The sequence below is a fragment of the Siniperca chuatsi genome, linkage group LG4 (genome assembly GCF_020085105.1).
Source record: "Siniperca chuatsi isolate FFG_IHB_CAS linkage group LG4, ASM2008510v1, whole genome shotgun sequence".
NCBI lineage: Eukaryota > Metazoa > Chordata > Actinopteri > Centrarchiformes > Sinipercidae > Siniperca > Siniperca chuatsi.
Window position 1 is genome coordinate 29115356 of NC_058045.1, and position 24432 is coordinate 29139787.

General features: G+C 41.6%; 1 protein-coding gene across 2 annotated transcripts in view; it reads right to left on the reverse strand.

Annotated features, from left to right (window-relative positions):
* Nucleotides 1–1478: 1478 nt before the first annotated feature.
* LOC122874663 (plasma membrane calcium-transporting ATPase 1-like) overlaps nucleotides 1479–24432 on the reverse strand; it is a 30981-nt gene continuing 8027 nt past the window's right edge. For both annotated transcript variants that reach the window (XM_044192841.1, XM_044192842.1), the window contains exons 3-21: nucleotides 22380–22577; nucleotides 20403–20660; nucleotides 19595–19720; nucleotides 18282–18485; nucleotides 17135–17161; nucleotides 14292–14435; nucleotides 12390–12604; nucleotides 11753–11995; nucleotides 10763–11004; nucleotides 10448–10685; nucleotides 9513–9692; nucleotides 9031–9118; nucleotides 8546–8652; nucleotides 7495–7686; nucleotides 6312–6525; nucleotides 4662–4873; nucleotides 4448–4555; nucleotides 3659–3847; nucleotides 1479–2400 (exon numbers count right to left, since the gene is read on the reverse strand). In XM_044192841.1, coding sequence (XP_044048776.1) covers nucleotides 2017–2400; nucleotides 3659–3847; nucleotides 4448–4555; nucleotides 4662–4873; nucleotides 6312–6525; nucleotides 7495–7686; nucleotides 8546–8652; nucleotides 9031–9118; nucleotides 9513–9692; nucleotides 10448–10685; nucleotides 10763–11004; nucleotides 11753–11995; nucleotides 12390–12604; nucleotides 14292–14435; nucleotides 17135–17161; nucleotides 18282–18485; nucleotides 19595–19720; nucleotides 20403–20660; nucleotides 22380–22577 — 3569 coding nt within the window. In that variant the 3' untranslated portion in view covers nucleotides 1479–2016. The remainder of the gene's footprint in view (nucleotides 2401–3658; nucleotides 3848–4447; nucleotides 4556–4661; nucleotides 4874–6311; nucleotides 6526–7494; nucleotides 7687–8545; nucleotides 8653–9030; nucleotides 9119–9512; nucleotides 9693–10447; nucleotides 10686–10762; nucleotides 11005–11752; nucleotides 11996–12389; nucleotides 12605–14291; nucleotides 14436–17134; nucleotides 17162–18281; nucleotides 18486–19594; nucleotides 19721–20402; nucleotides 20661–22379; nucleotides 22578–24432) is intronic.

Sequence of the window (24432 nt, forward strand, 5' to 3'; positions counted from 1 at the left end):
GATTCCGCACGTTTTAGCATTTCATATATACTGTTTTCCTTTACTGTATACTGGAAACATCTCAATGTTTGTTCTTATTTTCTATTCTGTTCTATAATTTTCTATAGACAATTACAATATTGTTAAAATTGTTTTTTATCCTGACTTTATTCTCACAATACAACTTTTTCTTTATATTCTTAAACTTTTTCTATATATTCTTTTTTGTAATCTTATAACTATTTTCTGGTAAAATTATTACCTTAAAAGTTACCACTTTATTCTGAAAATATCACACCTTGTTATTCTTGTAATATTATGACTTTTTTTTCTTGTAAAATTATAAAAATATTACAACTTCATTCTGGAAATACGAAAAAACTGGCCACAGATTGTCACAATGTTAAAATTGTGAATAAAACGACTTTATTCTAAAAATAATTCGGAAACTTCTTTTCTTGTAAAATTATGTCTTGACTTTTAATATTGTTGTTTTTTCTTTGAAAACCACAACTTATTTTCATAATATTACAACTTTTTCTTGTTAAATTATGAAAATTATTCTCAGAAAGTTATTAATTTTTTCCTCAGAACTACTTAATTCATTGCATTTTCTCAAAATATTTCAACTTTATTCTCAAAATGTTCCATATTTTTTCCCCCTTACAGTGGCCCTGATACTCTGCCGTCACTGTGTTCCTCTCATTCAGCACCTGAAGCCACTGAATTTGTCTTTACTTTCCATGTCGGCTCTGATGGTTGTTATATCTGTAAAATCACAATCCTCCTGTCTAGTTTTATCTTTAACCACCAGACTGCCACTCCTGATCAGACACTCTCAGGCCTGTCAGTCTTTTCCCTCCAAACCATGACTGAAAAATAAGGACTTCCATCCTTATATTATTATTTAGTAAGGTTAACATTTCATGGAGTTTTTTGTACTGAATTTCTGTCAGATCCTATGTTTAGTAAAGCCTAAGAGATGTATATAAAAAACAATATTATGGATGCATTCAAATATATAAGTGTGAATAATGATGACCTGATTTACTCTATTAATTCAATCTTCAATCTTATGACGGACTGTGGGATAACACGAGTCCAATATACAGGTTATTGGATATTCAATATTATAGTGTGAATGATTTCAGACAGCCTGTTCCTGTCCTGCAGTGGGACAGCTGCTGTGGACCTAGCAGATGTACTGAATAAGGCGGAGCCTGAAACAGGAAGGATCTATGATGTCGTAAGTTCATCATGAAGGAGGCGGAGCTTTTACAGGTCACAACAGTGACGCTTCTCCTAACTCTTCACAGAAACAGTGTGTCAGACAGACAGTTTGACTTATTGTTATCCTGCTGGAGGTGAAGAATGCCTTTAAAGTTATTTTATACATCTGATATGAAGGAAAATATAAGAATCATCAGGTCGTCTATCAAACCATAACATTTCTTCTTCTGTCTGATGCGAAGCTGCGTCACAAACATCCTGCTCTGGAAGGTTTTTTAACTTTTAATAACTTTTGGTTTTACATCTTTTGAAACGACAACCTAAAACATTTTTTACAAAAATACTAGAATAAAATCCAACGTTAGACATTTACTTTAAACTTTTCTGTCTACAAACACGTTTCTGTAAGAATAACGCCCCCCATTTAAGCTGACAGACTAAACATTTCAGTCACAGATCCTTAAAGTTAAACCTTGACACCAAACTAACCTGAACTCGTCACTGTCAGCTCACATCAGCTTGTTTGCTGACAAACTGCACATTAAAACGAGCTCTGACTACATCTGAACATCAACATGAATATTTACAGATTATTGATCAACAATACACAACCACAAACACAGCTGGAAACATTTCTGCTTCCTGGATTCTAAAAACCAGCAGGTGAAGTCCTGCCGAGAACCAAGAGTCTGTTTTTAAAATGTTTTTTCGTTCCTTGGCTCTCAGAAAAACCAGAACTCTCTGCGTAACAAACACAGTACGAACAGACCATTTTAACAGGAAGTGGTCAGGTCTGGGTGTGGTGCTTCAGAGTGAGGTCTCCAGGCTATGCAGGGGGCTCCCCGGACAAGGCGGCAGACCCGCTGAGTTGGGCGGGATCAGACCGGACCTGGAGGTGTCCTTATGCAGTGGGACGATGTGGTCCATGGCGTTGTTGTTCTGGTTGGGTGAGGACGGGTGAGGCGGCAGGGCGGCCAGTCCAGTCAGCGGCGGTGGGATGAAGATGGAGTTGCGTTTGGTGGGGGTGTCGTCCTCGCCCTCTGCCTCATCGATCAGGGGTATCTGAGGCTCTGAGTCCTCGATGCGGAACTCAGGATGGCTCATGAAGTTGTGGATGGAGCTGCGAGACTCGGGCGTCTCCAGACCTTCGTAGGGAGACACGCTGTCTCTGAAGGCGTTCACTACACGAATCTGAAAGACGAGAGAAAACAGTTAGGGTCTCAGGGTTTAATGGACGACTCGAGTGTGTCGAAGGATGTTAAAGGAAAATTCTGGTGTTTTTCTACCTGGGTCTTATTCTTGTTCTGACTATGGATCATAATAATAACTCTGAGCAAGCAGCACATGCGTCCTAATGCTTTCCAAATAAACTTCAGTTTTACAGAAAGAATTTGACTCTTAGTCCAAACTAAAGTAAACATAAATGTGCCTCCTGGATTAGCCACAGTAGCTAACTGCATTGAAATCTACTTCAGAGAAAAAACAGCCAGTTTACCAAACAAACAAACATTTATTACTTACTGTTTCATATATAGCATGATTCTATTCCAACAGAGGTAAACACATATTACAAAAGTGTCCTGAGAGATTTTGGTTTCTCTGTAGTGGTGGTTATCACTTTTGCTTAAGGCATGCAGAGCTGACAGTTGATAAAGAGATCTGATCTCTAGTCCCACTCCACAGCAACGTTTTATCCACACAGATCACATTAGAGAAGACAAATGAGGCTCTTGTGCTTTAACAATAAAGGCTTCAAATATGCTAGACCAACAAATAGTTAGAAACTATCTGTTCTGATTACAAGGTGAAATTATTTTTTCAAAGACCTGCAGGTCATAATGTAAACGTACACTAGCTGGATCACTATACAGACTCAAACTGTGTTTTAGTAACAAACCTTGTAAAAGAATCTGAAGACTGATAATCAAACAAACATTTTCAGTTTGGTCTCAATATGATCATGATTTCTTATTGCATAGTTATATTTAGAAATGCTCATTAACTTATTAATTTGTTCTCCATATTTATTTGCAGCATAGGCAGCAGCCGAAAGTCACAAAGAGCTCGGGTCAAATTTCAACAAATTAGACATCAGCGCAAGACCGTCTGTGAACTCTGGCTCTAATTTAACCATCCAAGTGAAATGGCCGACGATCGTCTCCTAACAGTCCACCGGATGACCAGCCACTGCAGTTAGTTTTCTTGAATGGTCGTTTGCTACTACTTCTCTAGCATGACCACGAGATGAATCTGCAGCAACCCCTCTGCCTCACAGATAGAAACAAACCGATGAACAGGCAGCTGTTTGGTTAGAAGTAGATCCCTCGTCATTTCCTGAATCTCTTCAACCGAAGTGGTGAGTCCAAAGTTAAAATAACCCTTAGTCAGAATGGACACTGTTATGAGAATAGGACACAGGTGGAATTTCCCTTTAATCGTGAAACCATACCTGCGTCTGGAGGCGGTTGAGGCCACGGCACCAGAGCATCTGGCCCCTCTTCAGCTCCATCTCAGCATGGTCGATCTCATTCTGGTCCTTCATTTCCTCCAGCTCTTCCTCAGGGATCTCCTCCTGCTGCGTGCCGTGACCTGCTGTCTTCAGGAACTTCAGCCAGCTAGTGGGGACACTGGACACCAGCTGAGAGCGGGACAGACACAAATATTACACCCATGTCAGACACAACAGCAGCGCTTCCTGTTCCACAACACCTCTGTGACCACCTGAAGGTTTGGAGAGTTTTTGTTGTCTAATGATGATGATCAGCTGAAGAGAGAACCAGGCCGTTATTTCTAATTTATTTAAATAAGTATATTTAGTATATTTGATCATAATTTGTTAAGAAGCCTCCATGCTTTCTGATCTGCTCCTGTTTTAATTTGCTGTTGATGTAAACTCTCTCACTGACTCCCATCACTTCTACTTTTGTTTTTTTTGATCACTGATAAAGCCTTCTAGGAAAGGGAGGAATTATGCCCATCAACCTGTTGGAAGTGTTGAGTTTCAGTGACAAATGTTTAGTTCAAAACCAGCACCCTGTTGTTGTGGGCATGAGAGGGAGTGATGAAGAAAGATGCAGGCTGCCAAGTTCAAAGTAATTGCTGCACAAAAAGCCTATAAAGTTAGAATTATTATTCAGCACTTGTGCCGAATCATGCTGTTTCTTCGCGGCCTGGTAGCAAACCAAAAACCTTTGTTGCATATCTATCTACTATCAAAATAATGGCAAAAGTATCTCACCTGTCCCCACAGGAGGCTGCCGAGGCCCAGGAAGACACACCACAGCCACTGCTCGATGTTCAGCTTCACACAGCTGAACGGTTTACCACCAAATTGCACAATGATGACCTACAGGAGGAAAGAAAGACGACATCATACAGGAAATCTTTTATCTTTTTGTGTCTTTGTGTGAACCTGACCAGGTGTGACGATTGCCTTATCCCTCACAGGTTACCTGTATGAAGAAGGTTCCCAGGACGATGGAGCAGAAGATGGGGTTTTTGAAGACACCCTCAAAGACGTTCCTCTCGCCGTGAATCTTGCGGGCATTGAGCTCGTTAAAGATCTGCATCAGGACAAACGTGTTGAACACGATGGTGTAGTGCTCAGAGGGCGGGGCGTGGAGGGGGGCGTTCCTGCCATTGTCGATGTCAAATAGCCTCTCACCTGTGTTGGGGGGGGCAATCAAAGACTACTAAACAGGTGTAATCAACCCAATCACTCCTTGTTTTTACATTAAAATTCCATTCATTTTAGGAGGACAATTAATAAATAAATAGAGCACTGTAATATATTAATAGATTGTTGATGTTTTTTCCAAGGGGAATTCTTTTAAACCAAATTCAAGAGGTTTTTGCCCCTTAATCCATGCAGAACATCCATTAAAACCCCCTTAACATTAGAATCAGAATCAGCATTATTGGCTCAGTATGTTTACAGATACAAGGAATGTGACTCTCTATGTCCTTTCCCCTCAGTTCTAACAACAGTATTATATAGCCAAAACAAGGACAACAAAGCTTAACAAAGATGAGCAAACACAAACATGTAACTATTATGTATATGCAAGTCGGTGAAAAAATGTATACATATTTAAACAACATACAATGTCTATATACAGGTTAGTTTATGTAAATTGTAAACAAGGATATATAGTGCAAAGATGTGTAAGAGTGCAAGGAGTGCTGGATTAAATATTGAATCGGTAATGTAATAAGTTACTTTATATACTTACAGTAGGTAGTTATATGCAGTATATGCATGTATACACACATATACAGCCTGCTTAGATTTACAGGCTAATATATTACAAACCATTACTTTATCCATCAATCCCAAATCAGTGGTCAACCCCGTGACATTTACCAAGTAACAAAGCCACACCTGAACCTCAATCACATCACCTCTATGTTAGGCTCCCTTCGCCACTGGCGACCAGTTCATTTCACTGATTATGAACAAGCCCAAATTAGGTCTGGCCGCAAAATACATCTGTAAACTCCTGCCCCCTGCTGAATCACAGCCTGAGGTCCTCAGACAGAAGTCTCCAGGTTGTTCTTAGGTCCAGGTTAGTAACTATGGGGACAGAGTCTTCGCTGTGAAGGCTCCCTGGCTTTGGATCACTTCACCGAAGGAACTCAGGCCTCCACTCCAGTGTGAACTTTCAAAAGAAGTATTTTCATGTTCACAACTTCCAGCCTGCTATTAGCTCCTCCATCTTCTAGTGTGATTTTTAGATTTCAATTTGTGAACTGTGTTGTTTTATGTATTATCATATTTTTGATTTAGTATTAGCACAAATTGCATCTCATATAAATGAGATATGCAATGAAGGTGTCCCTGCCTCATTGTGTTGTATAGGATCACTCTTAAGAGAATGACAGTAACCTAGGTATGGTTTATGTCTAAGACCTGCTCTAATCAATACTCTTCTGTACAGCCTGAATAAAACATGATATTAGCACATCCTTATCTGTATCTCAGTGGACAGCAATTTCAGCTCATCTAAATGTGTTAAGATACAGAACTGTGTGGATCTGTGTTTCTGAACTCAAACACACAGTGTGTCTGTTTCAGCCCATGAAGCTGTGGTGCGTTCACTGACCAAGGAAGAGTAGGGTGAAGATTACGGTCAGCTGGTAGACGGCGTGTCCCAGGATGTTCTTCATCATGGTGCGGGAGATGAGTGGCTTCGTGCGGCCGTACGGGTTCCTGAGCAGCAGCGCTTCTGTTGGCGGCTCAGTGGCGAGAGCCAGCGAAGCGAAGGTGTCCATGATGAGGTTGACCCACAACATCTGCACGGCTTTCAGTGGAGAGTCCTGAAAACAGACACACAAACACGCGCACACACACACACACAGATCTACAGTCAGTGTCTGTCAGCAGAGAAACCACAATCAACCTGGAGTTTCAGAACTTTTTCATGTAAATTTAAAACACTGGATTTTGCAATATTTACTTTGAATATATTTACTCTACCTTCTGAATTTAGTGTTTGATGAATCTTTATTTTTTTGATATTTTTTATTGACTTTATACAGTATTTGACTTTTAGAGGTTATACTGATTGTATGTCATCAATTTTATATGTTATATGTTATGTTGTTTGTCATCAGCATAGAGTCACTGCTGCCAGCTGCAGCCTGGACAATCTTGAAAAAGAGATTTCTAATTAGCTAATCTGCTTCATTAGGACTGTGTGGGAGTATGATCAGAATGGCTTGAGGGGCGGCTGTGACTTAGAGGTAGAGTGGGTCGCCCACTAATGGGAAGATCAGCAGTTTGATCCCTGGCATCCCCCAGCCTACATGTCGAAGTGTCCTTGGGCAAGATACTGAACCCCAAGTTGCTCCCGAAGGCTGTGCGATCGGTGTGTGAATGATTAGATTCTTTCTGATGAGCAGTTGGCACCTTGCATGGTAGCTTCTGCCATCAGTATGTGAATGGGGTGAATGTGACATGTAGTGTAAAGCGCTTTGAGTCGGAAGACTAGAAAGGCGCTATACAAGTACAGTCCATTTACCATGATGTCATAAGCAAACAACCACATGACATTACTTTTTATTCAAATGTTGCTCTGAATTTAATTTGTCTAAGAGGCAGAAAATCTGAATCCTGGGGATCTGGTTGTAGGGGTGGAAACACCTGACAACACAAATGAACTCCAGCATGAATCGACACTTCTCTGAGTCACCACTGTCAGTTGGACTGGACTATTAGGCTGTCAAACATTACTGTTATTTTGTCCACCACTGATGTAGGCAGCAGCAGTGTCAGGTGGCTCTGACCTGGGTGATGCAGGCTCCGGTGAAGGCCACGATGACGGCGACCACATTCACGGTGAGCTGGAACTGTAGGAACTTGGAGATGCTGTCGTAGACATTCCTGCCCCACATCACAGCCTTCACGATGCTGCTGAAGTTATCGTCTGTCAGGATGATGTCCGACGCCTCCTTCGCCACGTCCGTCCCCGCAATACCCTGCAGAACACAGTATGTAGGTTAGCTTACATAAACCTTACACTAAACCTGGCCGTGAGCCTGGGTTTAGACCAAGGCTGATCCACAGGGGCAGGACTCTTCTTTTTCTGAACCTTTGTGCTGTTAGTCTACATGTGAGGGATGCTGATGACTGAAGGACATGATGCGATCATCTAAATGCTCCTCACACATCTCTGATGGTCCGACACACATCTGTCAGGATCATTTGACTCTCAGTGGATTCCCACATGTTCTGACACTCAGCACACAGTAAGAGGGTGGGATATTCAAGGATTTAGGAGAATGGATCTTTAATTTATCAATTAAATCTATCTGGGAGGAATCGATAAAATGGATGATGATACTAAAGACCAATAAGCAAAATCAATCATCAAATCTGAATTGATAGAATAATCAGTTGTTTGTCCTTTAACCTCCTGGCTGCTCTGGATCAGAAACTGATAGAAATATAAAAAAACGTCAGAATAACCTTAAGGTCTGAGGGGGCGGGGCAACAACAGAAGACAGCAGGAAGTTTAACGTTCATGTGGACTTTTGTTTTGTTTATTTCTTTAAAAAAAAAAAAAAAACTTGATATAAATGTGGCAAATTAATATTAATCTGATATCTGAATATTTTATTACGAATTTTTACAAATAAGTTCACACCTTGTCTCTTCAGCTCAGCTCATATGAAGTTAATTGATTAATATGGATTTTTATCATTTATGTACTGATTACTATTTTTTACTGTTTTATAAACACACTGATGACTGTTTACAAAAACTGTCTTAAATGTTACAAGAGGTTAACTAGTGAACTAGAAGCAGCAGTTTGATGACATCGGCGACAATCGTTACCATGGCGAAGCCAACATCTGCTTTCTTGAGGGCGGGACCGTCGTTTGTTCCGTCTCCAGTTACCGCGACAACCTGCCTCTGCTCCATCACAGTGCTGTCGATGATACCTGAGATGACGACAGACAGACACACAGCTGAGACACACTTATGGACAAAATGAGGATCTAAGGTGTGCCCTGACCACTTTTAAAATCACTCTGTTTTTCGCTGTCTTGTTTCTCACTTTTATTCTGTTTTTATGTCTTTGTTTTAATTTTGTATCAGGGTGGCCACTGAATTTGTACATATGCTAAAATAGTTTTCTATTCATTTCAATGTTTACACGTATGTAAAGGAATGTAAAACTGCCTCATGTATAAATTGTTCTGTATAAATAAATGTGCCTTTGCCTTACCTGTCTCAATCCCCCCGTCTGTCAAACCCCTACGTCTATCTGACTGCCTACCCCCTCCCGCCCTGGTTAACCTGGTTAAAGTGTGTCTAACCTTTGACCAGAGTGTGTTTGTCCGTTGGAGACGATCTGGCGAGGACTCTCAGCTTTGGCCATATCTTATCAATACGCTCCTGCTCAATCTGCAGAGAAGACATAAATACAGAGTTTTAGTTGCAAAACATTAATTTAAATCAGTTTATCAGACTAAGGTGCTGCTAGTGTCCCCTAAAGCAGTGGTGGATGGGGCACCCAAGGGGTCACAAGAGAACAAAGGGGTGGAAAAATTTCCAGGGCAGGAAATATAAAAACCTAAAAAACCTAAAACTATTCAAATGAAACTGTGAGAAGGAAATCTGTGAGAAGGAAATCTCTTGGCAAAACTCTTTAATTAAACTCTTTAATTAAAGAGCTCAAGAATGAATGAATGAAAATGTCATGGGGTCATTAAATCTAGAGTGTTAGACTGACAAAGGACTTTAGGTCCGGTTTAGGACAGACACTGCTGTCTTTTGGTCCAGTCAATGATTGTCTGACCTCGCCCAGCTCGTTGCGGATCCGTCGGTTGAACTCTTTACCCTCCATACACAGGAAGTCGTCTCCAGGTTGCAGGATGCCACATTTGGTGGAAATGGCCCGGGCAGTATTGATGTTGTCTCCAGTCACCATGCGGACAGTGATCCCGGCCCGCTGGCACTTCCTGATGGCTTCTGGTACCTGATGAGAACAACAGAATCAAAAACAAGTAAAGAGTGATACACATTTACGGAGTGCTCTGGACAGATGACAATGAAGAAATAAAGGTAAAATAACAGATGATGGAAAGAACCAAAAATGATGCAACGATGATGTCACACTGTGGGCTGCAGTTTGTTTTACTAGATTAACTTCACTCTGAGGTTTGAGGAGATGGATGAATACGCACATTATCTCAGGAGCTGTACGAGATATCAATAAACTTTCCTTGTCTTGTGACAGAATCATCACTCTTGCAAAGCTGCATTTCCCCTGTTGCTTTGAGGTTTTGAGGACCTCAGTTTCTGCAGAGAGAGCATGTGGTCTCTTTACATCCTTATCCAGGGCAGTCAAAAATGTATTACATTTTTGTGAAAATCATTTATTTTAATACGCTCAATGTCATCAATTCCCATCATTCCCAAAACATCTCTCCTCCAACAGAATGTCTCTGCCTGACCTCCATCTCCTACAGCTCCTAACAAGTTAGAATACATCTGGAGCTCTCCTAAATATCAGCACAGATAAGATAGTCTGATTGATTTCCTTACTCTGAGACGCTTAAATAAAATACCAGCCATGATTTTACTAGTGAAAAAGCCTCATGAAGTACTTTTAGATCAAACACTAAAGAGTCTTAAAATAAGAACGGACCATAGTGTTTTAGGGAGCTCCTCTTCAGATGTTCTGTGAGTAGTAACTCCATATATCTCTATGTAAAGACAGGTCTGACGTACCTCAGGTCGTACAGGGTCCTCAATGCCGACCACGGCGATGCAGGTGAGGCCGGAGAGGATGTGGGCCTCATCGTCCCAATCAGGCTCTCCCTCAGTAGCGGGGAAGTCTTTGTAGGCGAGGCAGATGGTCCTTAGGCCCTCCGACGCCATTGGCTCAACCACATTCTTCACCAGGTCATCTCGGTCCCGAGGTTTGAAGGCTTTGGCCTCGCCGCTGGCTGTCAGGATCTTACAGCACCTGGAACCACAGGAAAGAGTCATATGATCATGATCTAACTGAGCACAGAGCTGTGTGAGCAGCAGCAGTAAACTTACTTCCTGAGCAGGATCTCAGAGGCCCCCTTGCTGAACATTCGGTAGCTGCCATCATGGTTCTTTAGCACGGTGCTCATGGACTTCCTCACAGAGTTGAAGGTGTAGACTTTGAACAGTTTCTCTTCTGGGATTTCATTGCGGATGGTCTGGTAGTCTCGGTGCAGGTTGAGGGACAGTCCCAGTAAGGCACATTCAGTCTTGTTTCCCACCTGGCGAGCCAGCCCGCCCTCCTTCTCTGGAGGCTGCAGGAAGCAGCAACAGAGAGGACGTTAATTCACAGCATACGTTCTAGTTTTTAATGACAAATCAGCTTCTTTACATGGTGTGGGGATTAAAATCACAACTGCAGCAGCACATAACAATAATATCAATCCAATAGCACCAACGACACACAACTTTCAACAAACACAAAACAGGTAACTGTTCAGTGTTAAAGGTTAAATGGCAACAAAGTAAGGTTTATCTTTAATAGACTTCACAACAGACCACTAACTGCTACACACTTAGGTTCCTTTGTGCGTGAAATGTAGAAGATTTTACTGATTGCTTTTTAGCTCTTTATGGTCCCAGATTATATTTCAGTTACTCTCCCCTCAACAACCTGTGCAAAGCCTCAGACAAGACCCTGCTTGCTGTTCCTGTGACTAGACTAAAGGCTAGAAGATTTTGTTGGCACCACGGCTCTAGAATGACCTGCCTGAAGAGCCGGGTCTGCCAACGTCTCTCGTCAGACTAATTGATAATGAAAATAATTCCTAGTGACAATCTGAGCAGTGAACAGACAGAAAGGAAACTGATGATAAATACTTGTTGGTAATTCTTAACTCTTGTAGCTGAACTTGTTTGTCTCATCTGTTCTGTGATCTGCGCAATGGATCCAGGAGGCAGTGATCAGTTGAGTCCTGAGCTGCTGTGGCAGCTCTCCAAAGCAACCTGCTAAATGCTTAACTCACAGAACTTCCTGAATGGACGCCTATTTTTACAGCTCACCATAATCTTGGTGGTGTAGGCGCAGTTGACCCCGATGCCCAGGACGAGCAGGTCCAGGATCTTTGCAGGAATCAGGTCCGGATCCGGCACCTTTTTGTAGTAGCCCCCTGCGATGTAGGTCTGCACCACTGTCATGCGGTTCATAGTGAGTGTGCCCGTCTTGTCGGAGCAGATGGCCGTGGCGTTGCCCATCGTCTCACAGGCATCCAGGTGGCGGACCAGGTTGTTGTCCTTCATCATTTTCTGACAAAGGACGAAAGCAGCGTTACCTCAATCTGAGTGCTTTATTCTGAATTTACAAAAGACATTCACAGAATGAACAGTGTTTGATCCAGGATTGTCTGGACTCATGGGCCCATTAGTATTTTTCTAGGGGGTCACTGCTCCAACCACGGGGGACCATAACCGAAACTGTAAAAACTGTACACCTACTGAGTGCTAAAAATAATATTAAAATGATAAGAGAAATGTTATTTGACATATTATATGAGACACATAACTAATGCCAGTTTTGATTAAACTAATGTCAATTATTTGTAAATCATAAAATCATATGTAAAATAGGAAAGGGAAAAGAACATGATCTGACTGAATGTGTTCAGGCTGGCACGCTGTATAATGCTGTATACAAACAGACCTTGACTGAATAGGCCAGAGAGATGGTGACGGCCAGAGGGAGACCCTCAGGCACGGCCACCACCAGCACCGTCACACCGATGATGAAGAACTTGACAAAGAACTGCACGTAGATGGGCGTACACTCTTTAGTCCAGGGAACCCCTTGCACCCAGAAGGTATCGATCAGGAAGCGAGTGAAGAGGATCAAGACAGTGAGAGCCGACATGAACAGACCTGAAGACACAGAAAGACAGAGAGACAGACACAGAGAGAGACACAGAGACATAGAGAGTTTAGTTCAGTTATAAACCTGATCATGAGCACAACAGATGTTGTGAACAGTGAGGAACAGTGACGTGTTCTGGGCCTGTATTTATCAAGTGTTTCAAACTCCCTCCTAGGTATCATGCTGAGAGTTAACCTAAGACCAGTCCTACCTCAGAGTAGGACTGAGATTTATTGATGAAGCGTTCTACACTGACTTTCAGCAAGAAGATGGACAACCCTTGGGAGAGAGTGAGACATCACTGTTTTACCACCCTCTCAGACACAAAGTGGAAATTATGATGCTGTGTTGTAGTTTTTTGACAGTTGTGATTTGTATCAGACAAAATTCTGAAAAAAGCTGCAGAACTTCTTCACCAGTAGGCAAATAATATAGGTGACTAAGTTATCTAGGTCAAATGCTAAAATATAATGCCAAAATTAATACATAGCCCATCTTCAATCTCATATTTACTGACATGTCACTTGTATAGTGACACTTGTGAGGCTTAGAAAATAAATGTAATTTAAAATAGTAGTTAACCTGACTCAGCTGTGAAACATATCTAAGTCAGTCCTATACAATCGCATTGTTTTACAGTGCCTAGTGCAGCACATTTTTGATATATATATTTGTAATATCACACGTGCACAATGATGTCACAAACCCTCTGTGGGCTGTGGTCACTTCTCCATGGAGAATATGGAGTCTTCTCTTCCACTGTCCAATTCACCTTTCAACTGCACCTCCTTGTTACTGATGTGTCCTTACAGGTGGGGAAAATTAGTTATTTCTGTAAAGTTACCCAGTCTTGGGAAATACACTGTAGCAATACAAACATCTCTCTCAAACATGATAGCCTCACCATTGGCAAATTGAAATAAGTAAATAAATACGAGATTTGCATGAATGCAGCTTGTTTTTCCAAAGCTTCACACTGAGTGGAGGGGAAAATAAATCTGCACTGTAAAAGTGATCAAAGATAGATTTATTGATGCTGGAATTTTTGGCTGTCATAGAATCATCACTGTTGCAAAGCTGCATTTTCTGCCAAAAAGCGCAAGACTGCAAGGACCTTGGTTCAAGAGAACATGTGCTCTCTTTTGCATCCCGCACAAGATCAGTCAAAACAGTATCTTTTAATAAGCTCTTTTTCATCAATGAACATCTCTCTTCCCACAGAACGTCTCCTGCAACTTCAAGTTAGGACACCTCTGGAACGCTTTTAAATATCAGCACAGCACTTATCAACACACGTGATAAAATGATTTTACTTCTAATCCTGTATGTCACTCTAGAATTTTTAGACAGATAGGACTGATTTCCTACTTTGAGATGCTTGATATATACTGGCCCTGGTCTGTACAAACACATCAGGTAAAGATCAGCACACATCAAGGAGTAAGCAGTAATATACTATGAACGAGGTGGCGGTGAATAACAGCATGTTTCCTGTTATGAGTCAGTTAATCCCTCATGTCCACCAGATGTGGCGGCTTTACCTTCACAATAAAAGTCCAGTGGATTGTTTCATTGTGGAAGTGCACAGTAACATGTGGACTCCACCCACCAGGGAGGTGGTGTTCAGCCCTCAGATGTGGTCTACATCACTGTGATATTTACACTTATCATTATGATCTGATTCTCTGTTCGTACCTGCTTTTCCGATCTGCACAGCCATTTTGGTCAGCTTCCCCTGGAGGACTGACTTTTCCTTCTTTGGTAGGTTTTTCTTCTTCTCTGGTTCTTCATCCTCATTGAGTGGCTGCATCTCCACAGTGCCTCCATCCTTGTTTTTTCCTACAGAGGACAGGAAGTTAATGAAATGTTCAGGTGTTCGGACACAAACCATCAAAACTGCTACTGAGACTTCAAGTCAAGTCAAGCAAATTATATTTACATAGGTCTACAATAAATTCTCAAATAAAAATTAAAATAATGTCTTACAAAAAAAATGGTTGAAACAATTGCTTCTACTTTGCGCTTTTTTCAATTGCTGTTAAGCTGCTGTCAAAGAAATCAATGAAAAAGCCTACTGGGAAAGCGAGGGATTATTCCATTTGAGCCACTGGAAGGCTTTTAATGTGAAACATCGGCAGGAAGAGGTGAGTCTCATTGACGGTAATCTCTATAAACAGATATCTGCATATGAATGCAGAATCTGTAGGCAAGGGAAAAGATTTTGGTATCGGAAGTGTTCTGGTTTCCATTTGTAGTCCAAATCGTCGTGAAACGATAGCCGATGGGTTCCAAGATTGCTAATCGGACGGTAAACAATGACTGGCGCATCGAAGAGGAAGTCCCAAAATATTGGCCGTTGCCCCCAGAGGCTAAAACGTCGTCGCCGATGGGTTCTGAGATTGCACTGACGGTAACCTAACAGTGATTCAAAATAGGAAAAGTAGAACCGTATTAGTGTTAAACAGATAATGTGTTTTCAGCAGAGTGGTGAGAATGACATGACTCTGTTGTTGCACTGTGGAAATGTACTTTATACTGAATTTATTAAGACAACAGGTAAACATGGAGTGTTGAGTTTGCATCAACAGCAAATTAAAAAAGGAGCAGATCAGAAAACACGATCCTTACTAAAATATGATCAAATATGCTTGTAAAAATTAGAAATTAGAAGTAAAAGTCAGGTATCTGTTTCAGCTAAAGGCCTGGGTCTCTCTGCATTTGAGGCCCTGACAACTATCTCAGCAACTATGGCAGCCAAAAAAACCACAAAAAACAGGCTGTCCTACCATACACTACAGTATACTATCATTTCCTTCATCAACATTTGGTACACTTTTTCTATGAATCACACAGCAGGACCTGAGGATGATGATGTCAGTATGTGGGTCATACTGTCCACATCACACAACTATGTTGACATTTTGTCATCAGGACAAATCATCAGTTTTATTAAAAGTCTGTGTTAACAGAGTGAACAGTCAGTCAGAGTGTGTGACAGTGGGACGACCAGTGGAGGACGGGCCATGAAGTTTAGGTGGTTATCGTTTAATCCCAGTCTGGGTTTATTGTGCTGTATTGATTAACTTAATATATGAGTCAGAGCAGACCTCCAAACTAATGTACTAACAAACTAACCAACTAACTAACTAACCAGACTACATCATCTCAGAGTCTGAGATGGATCCGGTAACAATAAACAGCTTTTCAAACAGAGTCAACTGACACTGTAGCTCTGTGACAGAGAGTGAGGGTATCTGCAGGTGTGTGTGTTTGTGTGTGTGTGTGTGTGTGTGTGTGTGTGTGTGTGAGCATGTTGATCCCAGCTCAGTAATGAGGTTATTAGTGGACAGGCAGGTAGCAGCAGCAGGCAGTAGAAGAAAGCAGCTGCCGAGCTTAAGGCAGATAATCTGCTTGGTCCTAATCACCATCAACAGAGTCAGGAGCACCTGCTGCTGCTGCTGCTCAGACCACAGGGACATACACTACACCATGTGGGACCACAGGGTCCACAAGAAACCAGGAGGGCCTGCCAGGGACATGAGCAGAGTCTGAACGCGGGGTCTGACTGACTTCAGAAACTGAGATCCACCTCAGACCCCTGATCTCCTGCAGGATCTTTGACCAGTCTGATCAGAACCACGTCTTGTAAACCAACAGATATTTTTGGCTGGACCGCAGCAAGATGGTGCCAGCCCTATAAACGTGACAGTCTATGACTTACTGAGTGATTGTTGGAGTTTCCTCATTGGCCATTGCTCTTAGGCATTAATGTTAGTTACGTACTGTAACTCCAGATTCTATGAATATAGGCGCAGCCCTTTAGGGCTATTGCCAGTGGGTTCACCTTGTGTATAAGTTTAGCTGAGACTGGACAATCGGCTCCCAAAAACAGCTTTTTCTTCAGCTAGTTAAAGGTACCAGTGGGGCCCACAGCTTAGAGGGCTGTTTGAGATTCGGTGCCTTTACACCGAGTTCAAACTCATGTCCCTGGGAGTTTGTAAAGTTGAACTCTGGAGATCAAACACCTAAGAATGAGAGGCCGTAGCACATTATATTTCAATTTGCGACAACAGAGTTCTGGTTGACATCAGTACTGTAGCTCAGCTGGGTTGTGCACACCTTTACATTGTAATGTTGAAGCAAATTTTCAAGTAGGCATTATTTTGATAAAACGACCACATATTCAAAATGATCAAAACAAAATTTAGTGACACAATAACAGCTGCAGACCAAAATTGTACGAGTCTGGCTTATATCTCGTGATGCACCGATCCAACTCGCTGAATTCCAACATCGAAACTTCCCGCTGATACAGAGTACTGATCAGGAAGCTCCATGGACAAAACTAATGTTGACAGCTGTTGTTCTACAGCTCAGAACCCCAACAAACCAGGAACCAGAGTCCACAGTGACCACTACAGCTGTAAATAAATCACCCAGCCTCAGGTAACTGAAGCTGCTGCTGTTCAATACAACCTTCACATCCACTCTGTCATATACGGTAACTCACAGTACTGAGGCACTGATGTGCTGCTCACCTTTCTTGCCTTTGTCATCTTTTTTACCTGTAAAGGGAAAACATGCAACAGCCATTTGTTAGTCATGCATATGGAAAGAAACAGTAATAAAACATTAAAAATGCCAAAAACAATAAATCTATTATAACCAAATACATACAAAAGCTGTCCCTGATTAAGAATATTTTGGTACTACACTAAGATCAAAGGCATCAATCAAAGGATGGCAAATGAAAGGACAGTCAAGTCAAAGTTATGCAAATATTGATCGAATTCCGACTGCTACAAACATCACAGGTACAAAAACAAAGACAAGAAAATATGATGAGGCTCCATGCAGACTCTGTTGGGTAATGTGTGAGTTTTTCCTCACACATCCCTACCTGATTGTGTCTGACTGAGCTATTTGTCTCTACAACTGTATTAACCCAAAAGCAGATGATGTTGTTTGGTCAGTCCGCCACTTTGGTCAAAGAGACTGAAAAATCTGAACAACTATTGAATGGATTGTCATGAAGTTCAGTACAGACATTCATGTTCCCCACAGGATGAATTGCAATAACTTTGCTGATCCCTTGACTTTTTATCTATCACCATTCTCATCAGAGGGTATCTACGTCCTGGCAGTCGTGTTTAAGTTTATTGTTGGTGTTTTTTTCAGACAACAAACCTACATGTGACTACCACTAAAGGAGGGGGGTCGCATCTCTCAGAGTCAGCGTGGAGCAGTAAAATTGTGGGGTTGGCTGTGGCTCAGCAGGTAGAGCGAGTTGAGCTTTGATCCTCAGCTTCTTCTGTCCACATGCCAAAGTGGTCTTGAGCAAGACAGTGAACCCCAATTGCTCCTGATGGTTAGGCTGGTGCCTTGCATGGGGGGTTGCCACAATTGATATATGTGTTTGAGGGTGAATGAGAGGAAAACTGTAAAGCGCTTTGGATAAAAGCGCTATATAAATGCAGTCCATTTCAGTCCTTTTGTTAAAATAGAAGTGTGTCTGCTGTGTGAAACGGATCAGTGTCAGAAATCAAAAACTGCCACACTGTCGACGTGGACTGACCTTTAAAAGGTTCCCTCTAACAGTCAGACACAGATTTATTGGAGTGAAATCTGAACTCTATGCTACTGCACCAGCTGAGGTGAAACAGCCCCCTTATACGCTAAACTTACTTTTCTTGTCCTTCTTCTCTTTCTTTTTACGCTCCTCTTTCTTCTTCTCAGTCTCTTTCTTCTTTTTCTCCTTCTCAGCCTTTTCCTCAGCATCACCGTCACCTTCCTCACTAGCACCAAGCAGTGTGAAGATGATTCCAGTCTGAGAGTTCACACCTACAGCGGTGACCACCATCTTGCCAGAGCCCTCCATCACATGGGTACCTAAGAGAGAGAGAGAGAGGCCAAGGAATTTTACCAGTGTTATTTCTGTCTCTGGTCCCACTACATCTATTGCATCTAAAAATAAAACTGACTTGATAGTAGGAGTCAGTGAGCAACCTGATGACATCATGTTGAGCCCCCTGAAAAACTACAACATCCAGTTCCTTTAAGAGAGAGACAGAGGGGGATGACATGTGACAAAATCACGGGCTGAATTCAAACCTGTGACATGACTGTAACATCTTAAGCTCTCAGCATGGTCACTGCGGCAACCTGCGTACCAACTCCTCAGCTGTGTGCGCCCTCTCCACAACAATTATTTTGTACATACTCGCGCGAGTATGCTGTCTGTGTGGTAGTTGCCATTGCTCCAAGACACTTTAGCGGGAGCTGTGGACAGATCTACTGCAAGCACACAGGGAGACCACTGTAGAAGAAGGTTCTTAGTTAAAACTTTTCAGTGGCTGTATGTCCTGTTGTACAGTATGCATGTTGTTTTCTACTTGCCTCCATGTTCTTTCTCATCTTTAAAACTACATCGGTTATGTGATTGCCTGTGTTGTTTGAAAGGAGGACGAGGAAGAGGACGTGATTGGGCCGATGGTACCACAGAGCACAGACCAATGAGCCCGTCATCAAAAAGGAGTCAAGTACAGTCGGCGTGGCTGCAGACTGTGATGTTTCGAAATTCGAGAGGCACTCACCGGGTCCGAGCACCCTTTACGGGTATGTGTGCCTGTCTGTGCAGAACATACGACACGCATTAGAGTTCTGGTCCAATAGGATGCCTCCCAAAATGCTATATTTTTAAATCCTCACTTTATTGTTACTGTGGTGACTCTCCCTAAAGTAATAGTCATGAAATTGGTTTTTGGTCATGGTCTTTTTCCCCCCACTGAATCAATAAAGTCATTTCTTTAGTATTTTAGGTGGGTCAAAGTTGTATTATTTCAGTGTAGGAAGAGGTTTAGTGTTCAGTCTGTAGGTGTGAAAACCAGACATGATCAGATTTAACTGGAAAAATCAGCAGCAGAAACTGGCTGGTAAGAGCTGAAAATGACAGCTCAGGTCACGCTGAACTTGGCTGTAATTTGATGTGAATGAAGCACCTGACAGCAATGTGGGGTCTTTGTCGAGACTCTTCTTGACATGATCTGACTCTCCGGTCAGAGAGCTCTCATCAATCTTCAGATCGTTGCCCTGAATCAGGATGCCGTCAGTAGGGAGGAGGTCACCTAGAACACCAACACACACAGGTACACTGTAACAACAGCTCACCCTCATCAAGCCATTATGTTACATCATCATTACATCATCTGTCTGTCATATGACGACTGGAGGAGGAACAAAATTAACCGATGCAGCAGTGGAAGGGTGGAAATATTTTTGTAAAATAAGTTTTGTTTTCTAGAAATTAGCTCATTATCATTAAAAAACATCAACATACTGCTGTCATTTTTAACCTCAGTCACTAAAGTGTTGACCACCACAGACACAATATCGCTATCTACAGGAATACTACAGGAATATTTTATAGACTGTTATTAAATATATTCACATATTAAATATATATATAAAATATAAACATGTTTGTCTACAAAATATTTTTTTTCATTGGGAAAAAAAAGCCAAAGTTGTCAAAACTGGCAAAAATTATTATTTAAATCAGAAACTATCTGATCAAAGAATAAATCAACAAGATTATGTAACTGACCAGACATTTGATGTTAACTTTCAGTACCTGATAGTTTTTTATCCTCAGTTCTAAAAACACATTTCAGTCAGTACCACAAAAGTACTGAGGTTTGATATCCAGCTCTAATCATGACTCTGGGTAAACTTAGCTCAACTTCAACCACAACCAATGATACATCTATAGCTCGGCTATCGATAAGTGCATGCTTTTTGTTCTCTCACCATATTTGACTTGTGCAATGTCTCCAACGACAATCTCAGACACTTTGATCTGGATCATCTGCCCCCCTCGGACCACGGTGAACTTCTGCTCCTGCTCGATTCGGCTCTGGAGGCCACGGAACTGCTTCTCTTTGCTCCAGTCATTGAAGGCAGTCACCAGGACCACACACACCACCGACAGCAAGATGGCAGCGCCTTCGATCCATCCAGCCTCCGCCTCACCCTCGTCCTCCACTCCGCCAGCCGCTCTGCCACAGTCTGAACAGAGACAACACAGGCTGGAGTTTTAGTTTTTTGAACGCGTGTCAACGTTAGTTAAATTTTCCCCTGCTTCTTTACACACACAAACAGTGCAGCCTGACAGGAAGTGACCTCTGACCTTCCCGTACAGGAGGATACAGGTTTCTAAGGACAAGTCTAACTTAGAGAAGACATGACACACTGCTGCTGTGATGCAAAAACCTCAGCTGGGCCCAGTGGCTCCCTGCTAAAAATCTGTTTTTTAAGGGGGACCCAGACAAGACAGCACTGTCTTATAAACCCTACAGGTTATCAGAATCACAGCAAAGGACCCCTCCAGGGAGCTGTACACAAAGTTCAGAGTGAATTCTAGGAAACAGCAGCTTGTTCTAACAACAATGACAATCATCATGATCATGACCATAATGATGCAGGCTGACAGATAAACCAGGTACAACCTTATAAATGGAGATGTAAGCTGTGTAGTTGTCTCCACATGTTCACAGAGTAAACTCTGCAGTGATGTGATGGTGATGAGACGTGGAGTCCTGTGGGACTGTCAGATGAGGAGGCAGCTTGAATGAAAACGATCATTTAAAACACTTGAAGAAGAAGTAATTTATTGGTGATTTTGATGTCACCTCATTTTAGACATATTTGATACCCTGTCCTGCATATGGCTGGATATATTTGGTCTATCCGGCTAAAACCCCATTCAGATCAACACAGTGACGCGGACCAAACCCGCATCTGAATAGGTCAAAGCACGTCAGCCGACTCTTCTTCTCAACGCTCCTCCCGATCAGGGTCAGAAGCAGCCTGGCTTTGGTGAACTGACCTTTCTATCAGGGATGGAAACTAATTTGTTCGTTATTAGTTGATACCAACATTTACACGTCATATAACTGACTAACAGAAAAAGGAGAAACAAAAAGTCTATTAACTGTAACAGTGTAACTAAGCAGAGGCCACAGGAAGTCACAGGAAGTACATTGACCCTCACAGACTGAAGCCCGATGATGAGACAACAGAAAACACATTTGGACCATCTGATCACCTGACAGCTCTGCTAACGTCTCATCACAATGTCCCTGTAAACTAATCTGAAGATGTAAAGGTTTCATTTGAACAAACAGAGTGACTGTTTAAAGTGGAAACAGACAACTTTTCAATCAGAGCAAGACATCCGGTAGTATTAACAAGTAGGCAGGTTGTGTTACTTACTGATCCAGTAGAAAGAATGCCAACTGAATGTCGGTTTTGAACCCTCTCAAATTCTGGAGCTCTCTCCATCAAGTGAATGCCCGTCTGAGGTTCACTCTTGTTTTATCTCTGTTTCTATTACTCTCCCTCTTCAGCTTATTTTGTTCCCTGTTAACGGGGTGCTTTTTCTCTTGCAGGGTAGAGTTGCTACTGTAACTTCGGTTGTTCCACCACCCGCCATTTCCGCTACTGGGGATCGCTAACGATAGCTTCGGGGAAAACCTATCCTCTTCCTCTTTTGGTTGTGCAATGGTTGACGCATTTCCTTTGCACCGCAAAATGAGCCTTCATTTTTCTGGGAAAATCATGTCCGGTGGCAGACAGACTAGCATAGTGAAAGCAAGGCTTATAGGGAACCAATCTAAACATGGATGGCATAATTATTCTATAGCCATTTCACTGTGCAATCAATATTTACTTCATAATGATAAGTTAAAGCAAAAAATAATAATAATAAAAATAAGATAAACTCACTCTTTCTCTCAGCATCAGGCGGTCTGTAGAAAGAAAGGCCTAATGAAATTATGGCTGCCACCTCCAGGATGATCAGCGTGACATCCTGCAGGGCTTCCCACACTAACTGCACAAAGGTTTTTGGCTTTTTAGGAGGGATGACGTTCTGTCCAAACTCCTGTTTCCTTCTGTCGATGTCCTCCGAGTTTCCATCTAAACCTGCAGCAGGAGACACAAAGACAACATCAGAGACATGTCTTCCTCTGATCCTGGCTTACACCACTAGACTGAGTTTATATTTAATCTAACATCTGTTGATCCAAGATAATGCTTTATCCTAACCCCTTCACATGTCTTAACTCTGAAGAACAAACCCAACATTATAAGTCATGATGATTTAACATATGAGTCATATAGTTATTAGGCTCACACTTGCAGGATGAACTTGAGTTAAATAATCTGATTATACTGAACCTTATTTAACCCCAACGACCCTCCAGTGTCTCCATCTTTATAAACTCATATTGTTTGTCCAAACTTTGCTGAAACTCACAGAAGTTAATTTTAAATTCTAGGGGAGATTGCAAAGTTTCCAAAGATCCCAAATCTGTCGGGCTATATTTTGGGGAAATGTGTCTAAAATGATACAGCAGACATGTAGAATGTTTCCATCTGCTAGCTTCAATAAAGAGCTAGAACATATGTAATATAATGTAAGAGTAGTCATCTGGACACTGTTTTAATTTTAATTTAAATTTTAAATTTCCAGTTCCCATCCAATTTTTTCACAATTGAGAATGACTTCCGGATGGGAGCCGAAACGTCTTGATTCTGAAAACAGTGTCCAGATGACTACGACTGAAACCTTTTCTACGATAGAACACTCCTGGACGAATGAGGGACTACACCGTCTTATAATGTAAGAGTGTCATTCAGTAAAAAAATGAAGTTTTGAAATTTTTTACTAGAAGGATAAATTAAAATGGATATAACTGACAGATCTGTTGCCTTGTGATGGGGTGGAAAACTACTGCGAGTATATGTTATTACAAAATCAGAATCACACTGTGCCATTAATGTTTTCTGATCTGATTTGTCTCTTAAACATATACTCTTTTATAGCACTCCACATGTGCTCTGGCTCACTGATGATGATCTGAACCTCCGCACAGTTCATATTTGCCTTCAGAAAGAAGCTGAACTGAAGGATGTGAACTGATTTGACCTAAAAAAAGAAAAAAAAGAAAGGTAGTATGCACACATCTTTTACAAGCTCCCACAAATGTAATGAGGCAACGTTTTGATCTTTAAGGTGTTTGTCAGACAAACATCCATGTGAAAAATTGCATTGAATTGCATTGTTGCGTCATTACATTTTTGAAAGCATGCAGTACTCAGTATGAGGACTACATCTGTTGCCTTTGTGTGTTGCTTTTATCCTGCAGCTGAATCCTGCTGAGGCTGACGTGCACACTGCCCACCCTCTTTGTTTTGACCTTAAAAAGTTTAATATCAGAGACAACAGAGAAAAAGTCCAGTCAGTTATTAGTCCAGAAGACAGTCAAAGCTGGATTATTAGCTCAACAGGCCGTGTCATGTACTCCAATGGGGGGGCATTGCATGTCTTCTGTAAAACCAGACTGTTGTGCTCTTCTTTAAAACAATCTAGTGTGCTGTGCTGTACAGATAATCATGACATCAGAACAACTGAGAAGTAATGTGAAGAAACATTTTGGATTCAACAACATAGAAGGTAATAAATCAGCACTGTGTGCAGACTTTGTAAAACACAACTACCTGCAATTGCCATAAAGTAGCTTAGCTAAACCGTGAGCAACAGTAGCTTGTCACTCAGTGAGGCAATGGAGACACTGAATGCAACGTAGTTTAGGATTAGGCTACGTGGGTTGCATCAAAATTAGTATGAACAAAAGTGTTAATTCTAATCATTCAAACTTGATTTTTTGAAATGACACATGGTTTATTATGTCTGGTGTTTGTGTCTCTCTGCAGTAGTGTGGAGTTGTGTGAGAGCAGAGAGCAGACTGGTTTCCTCTGTGGAGCAGAACACGTT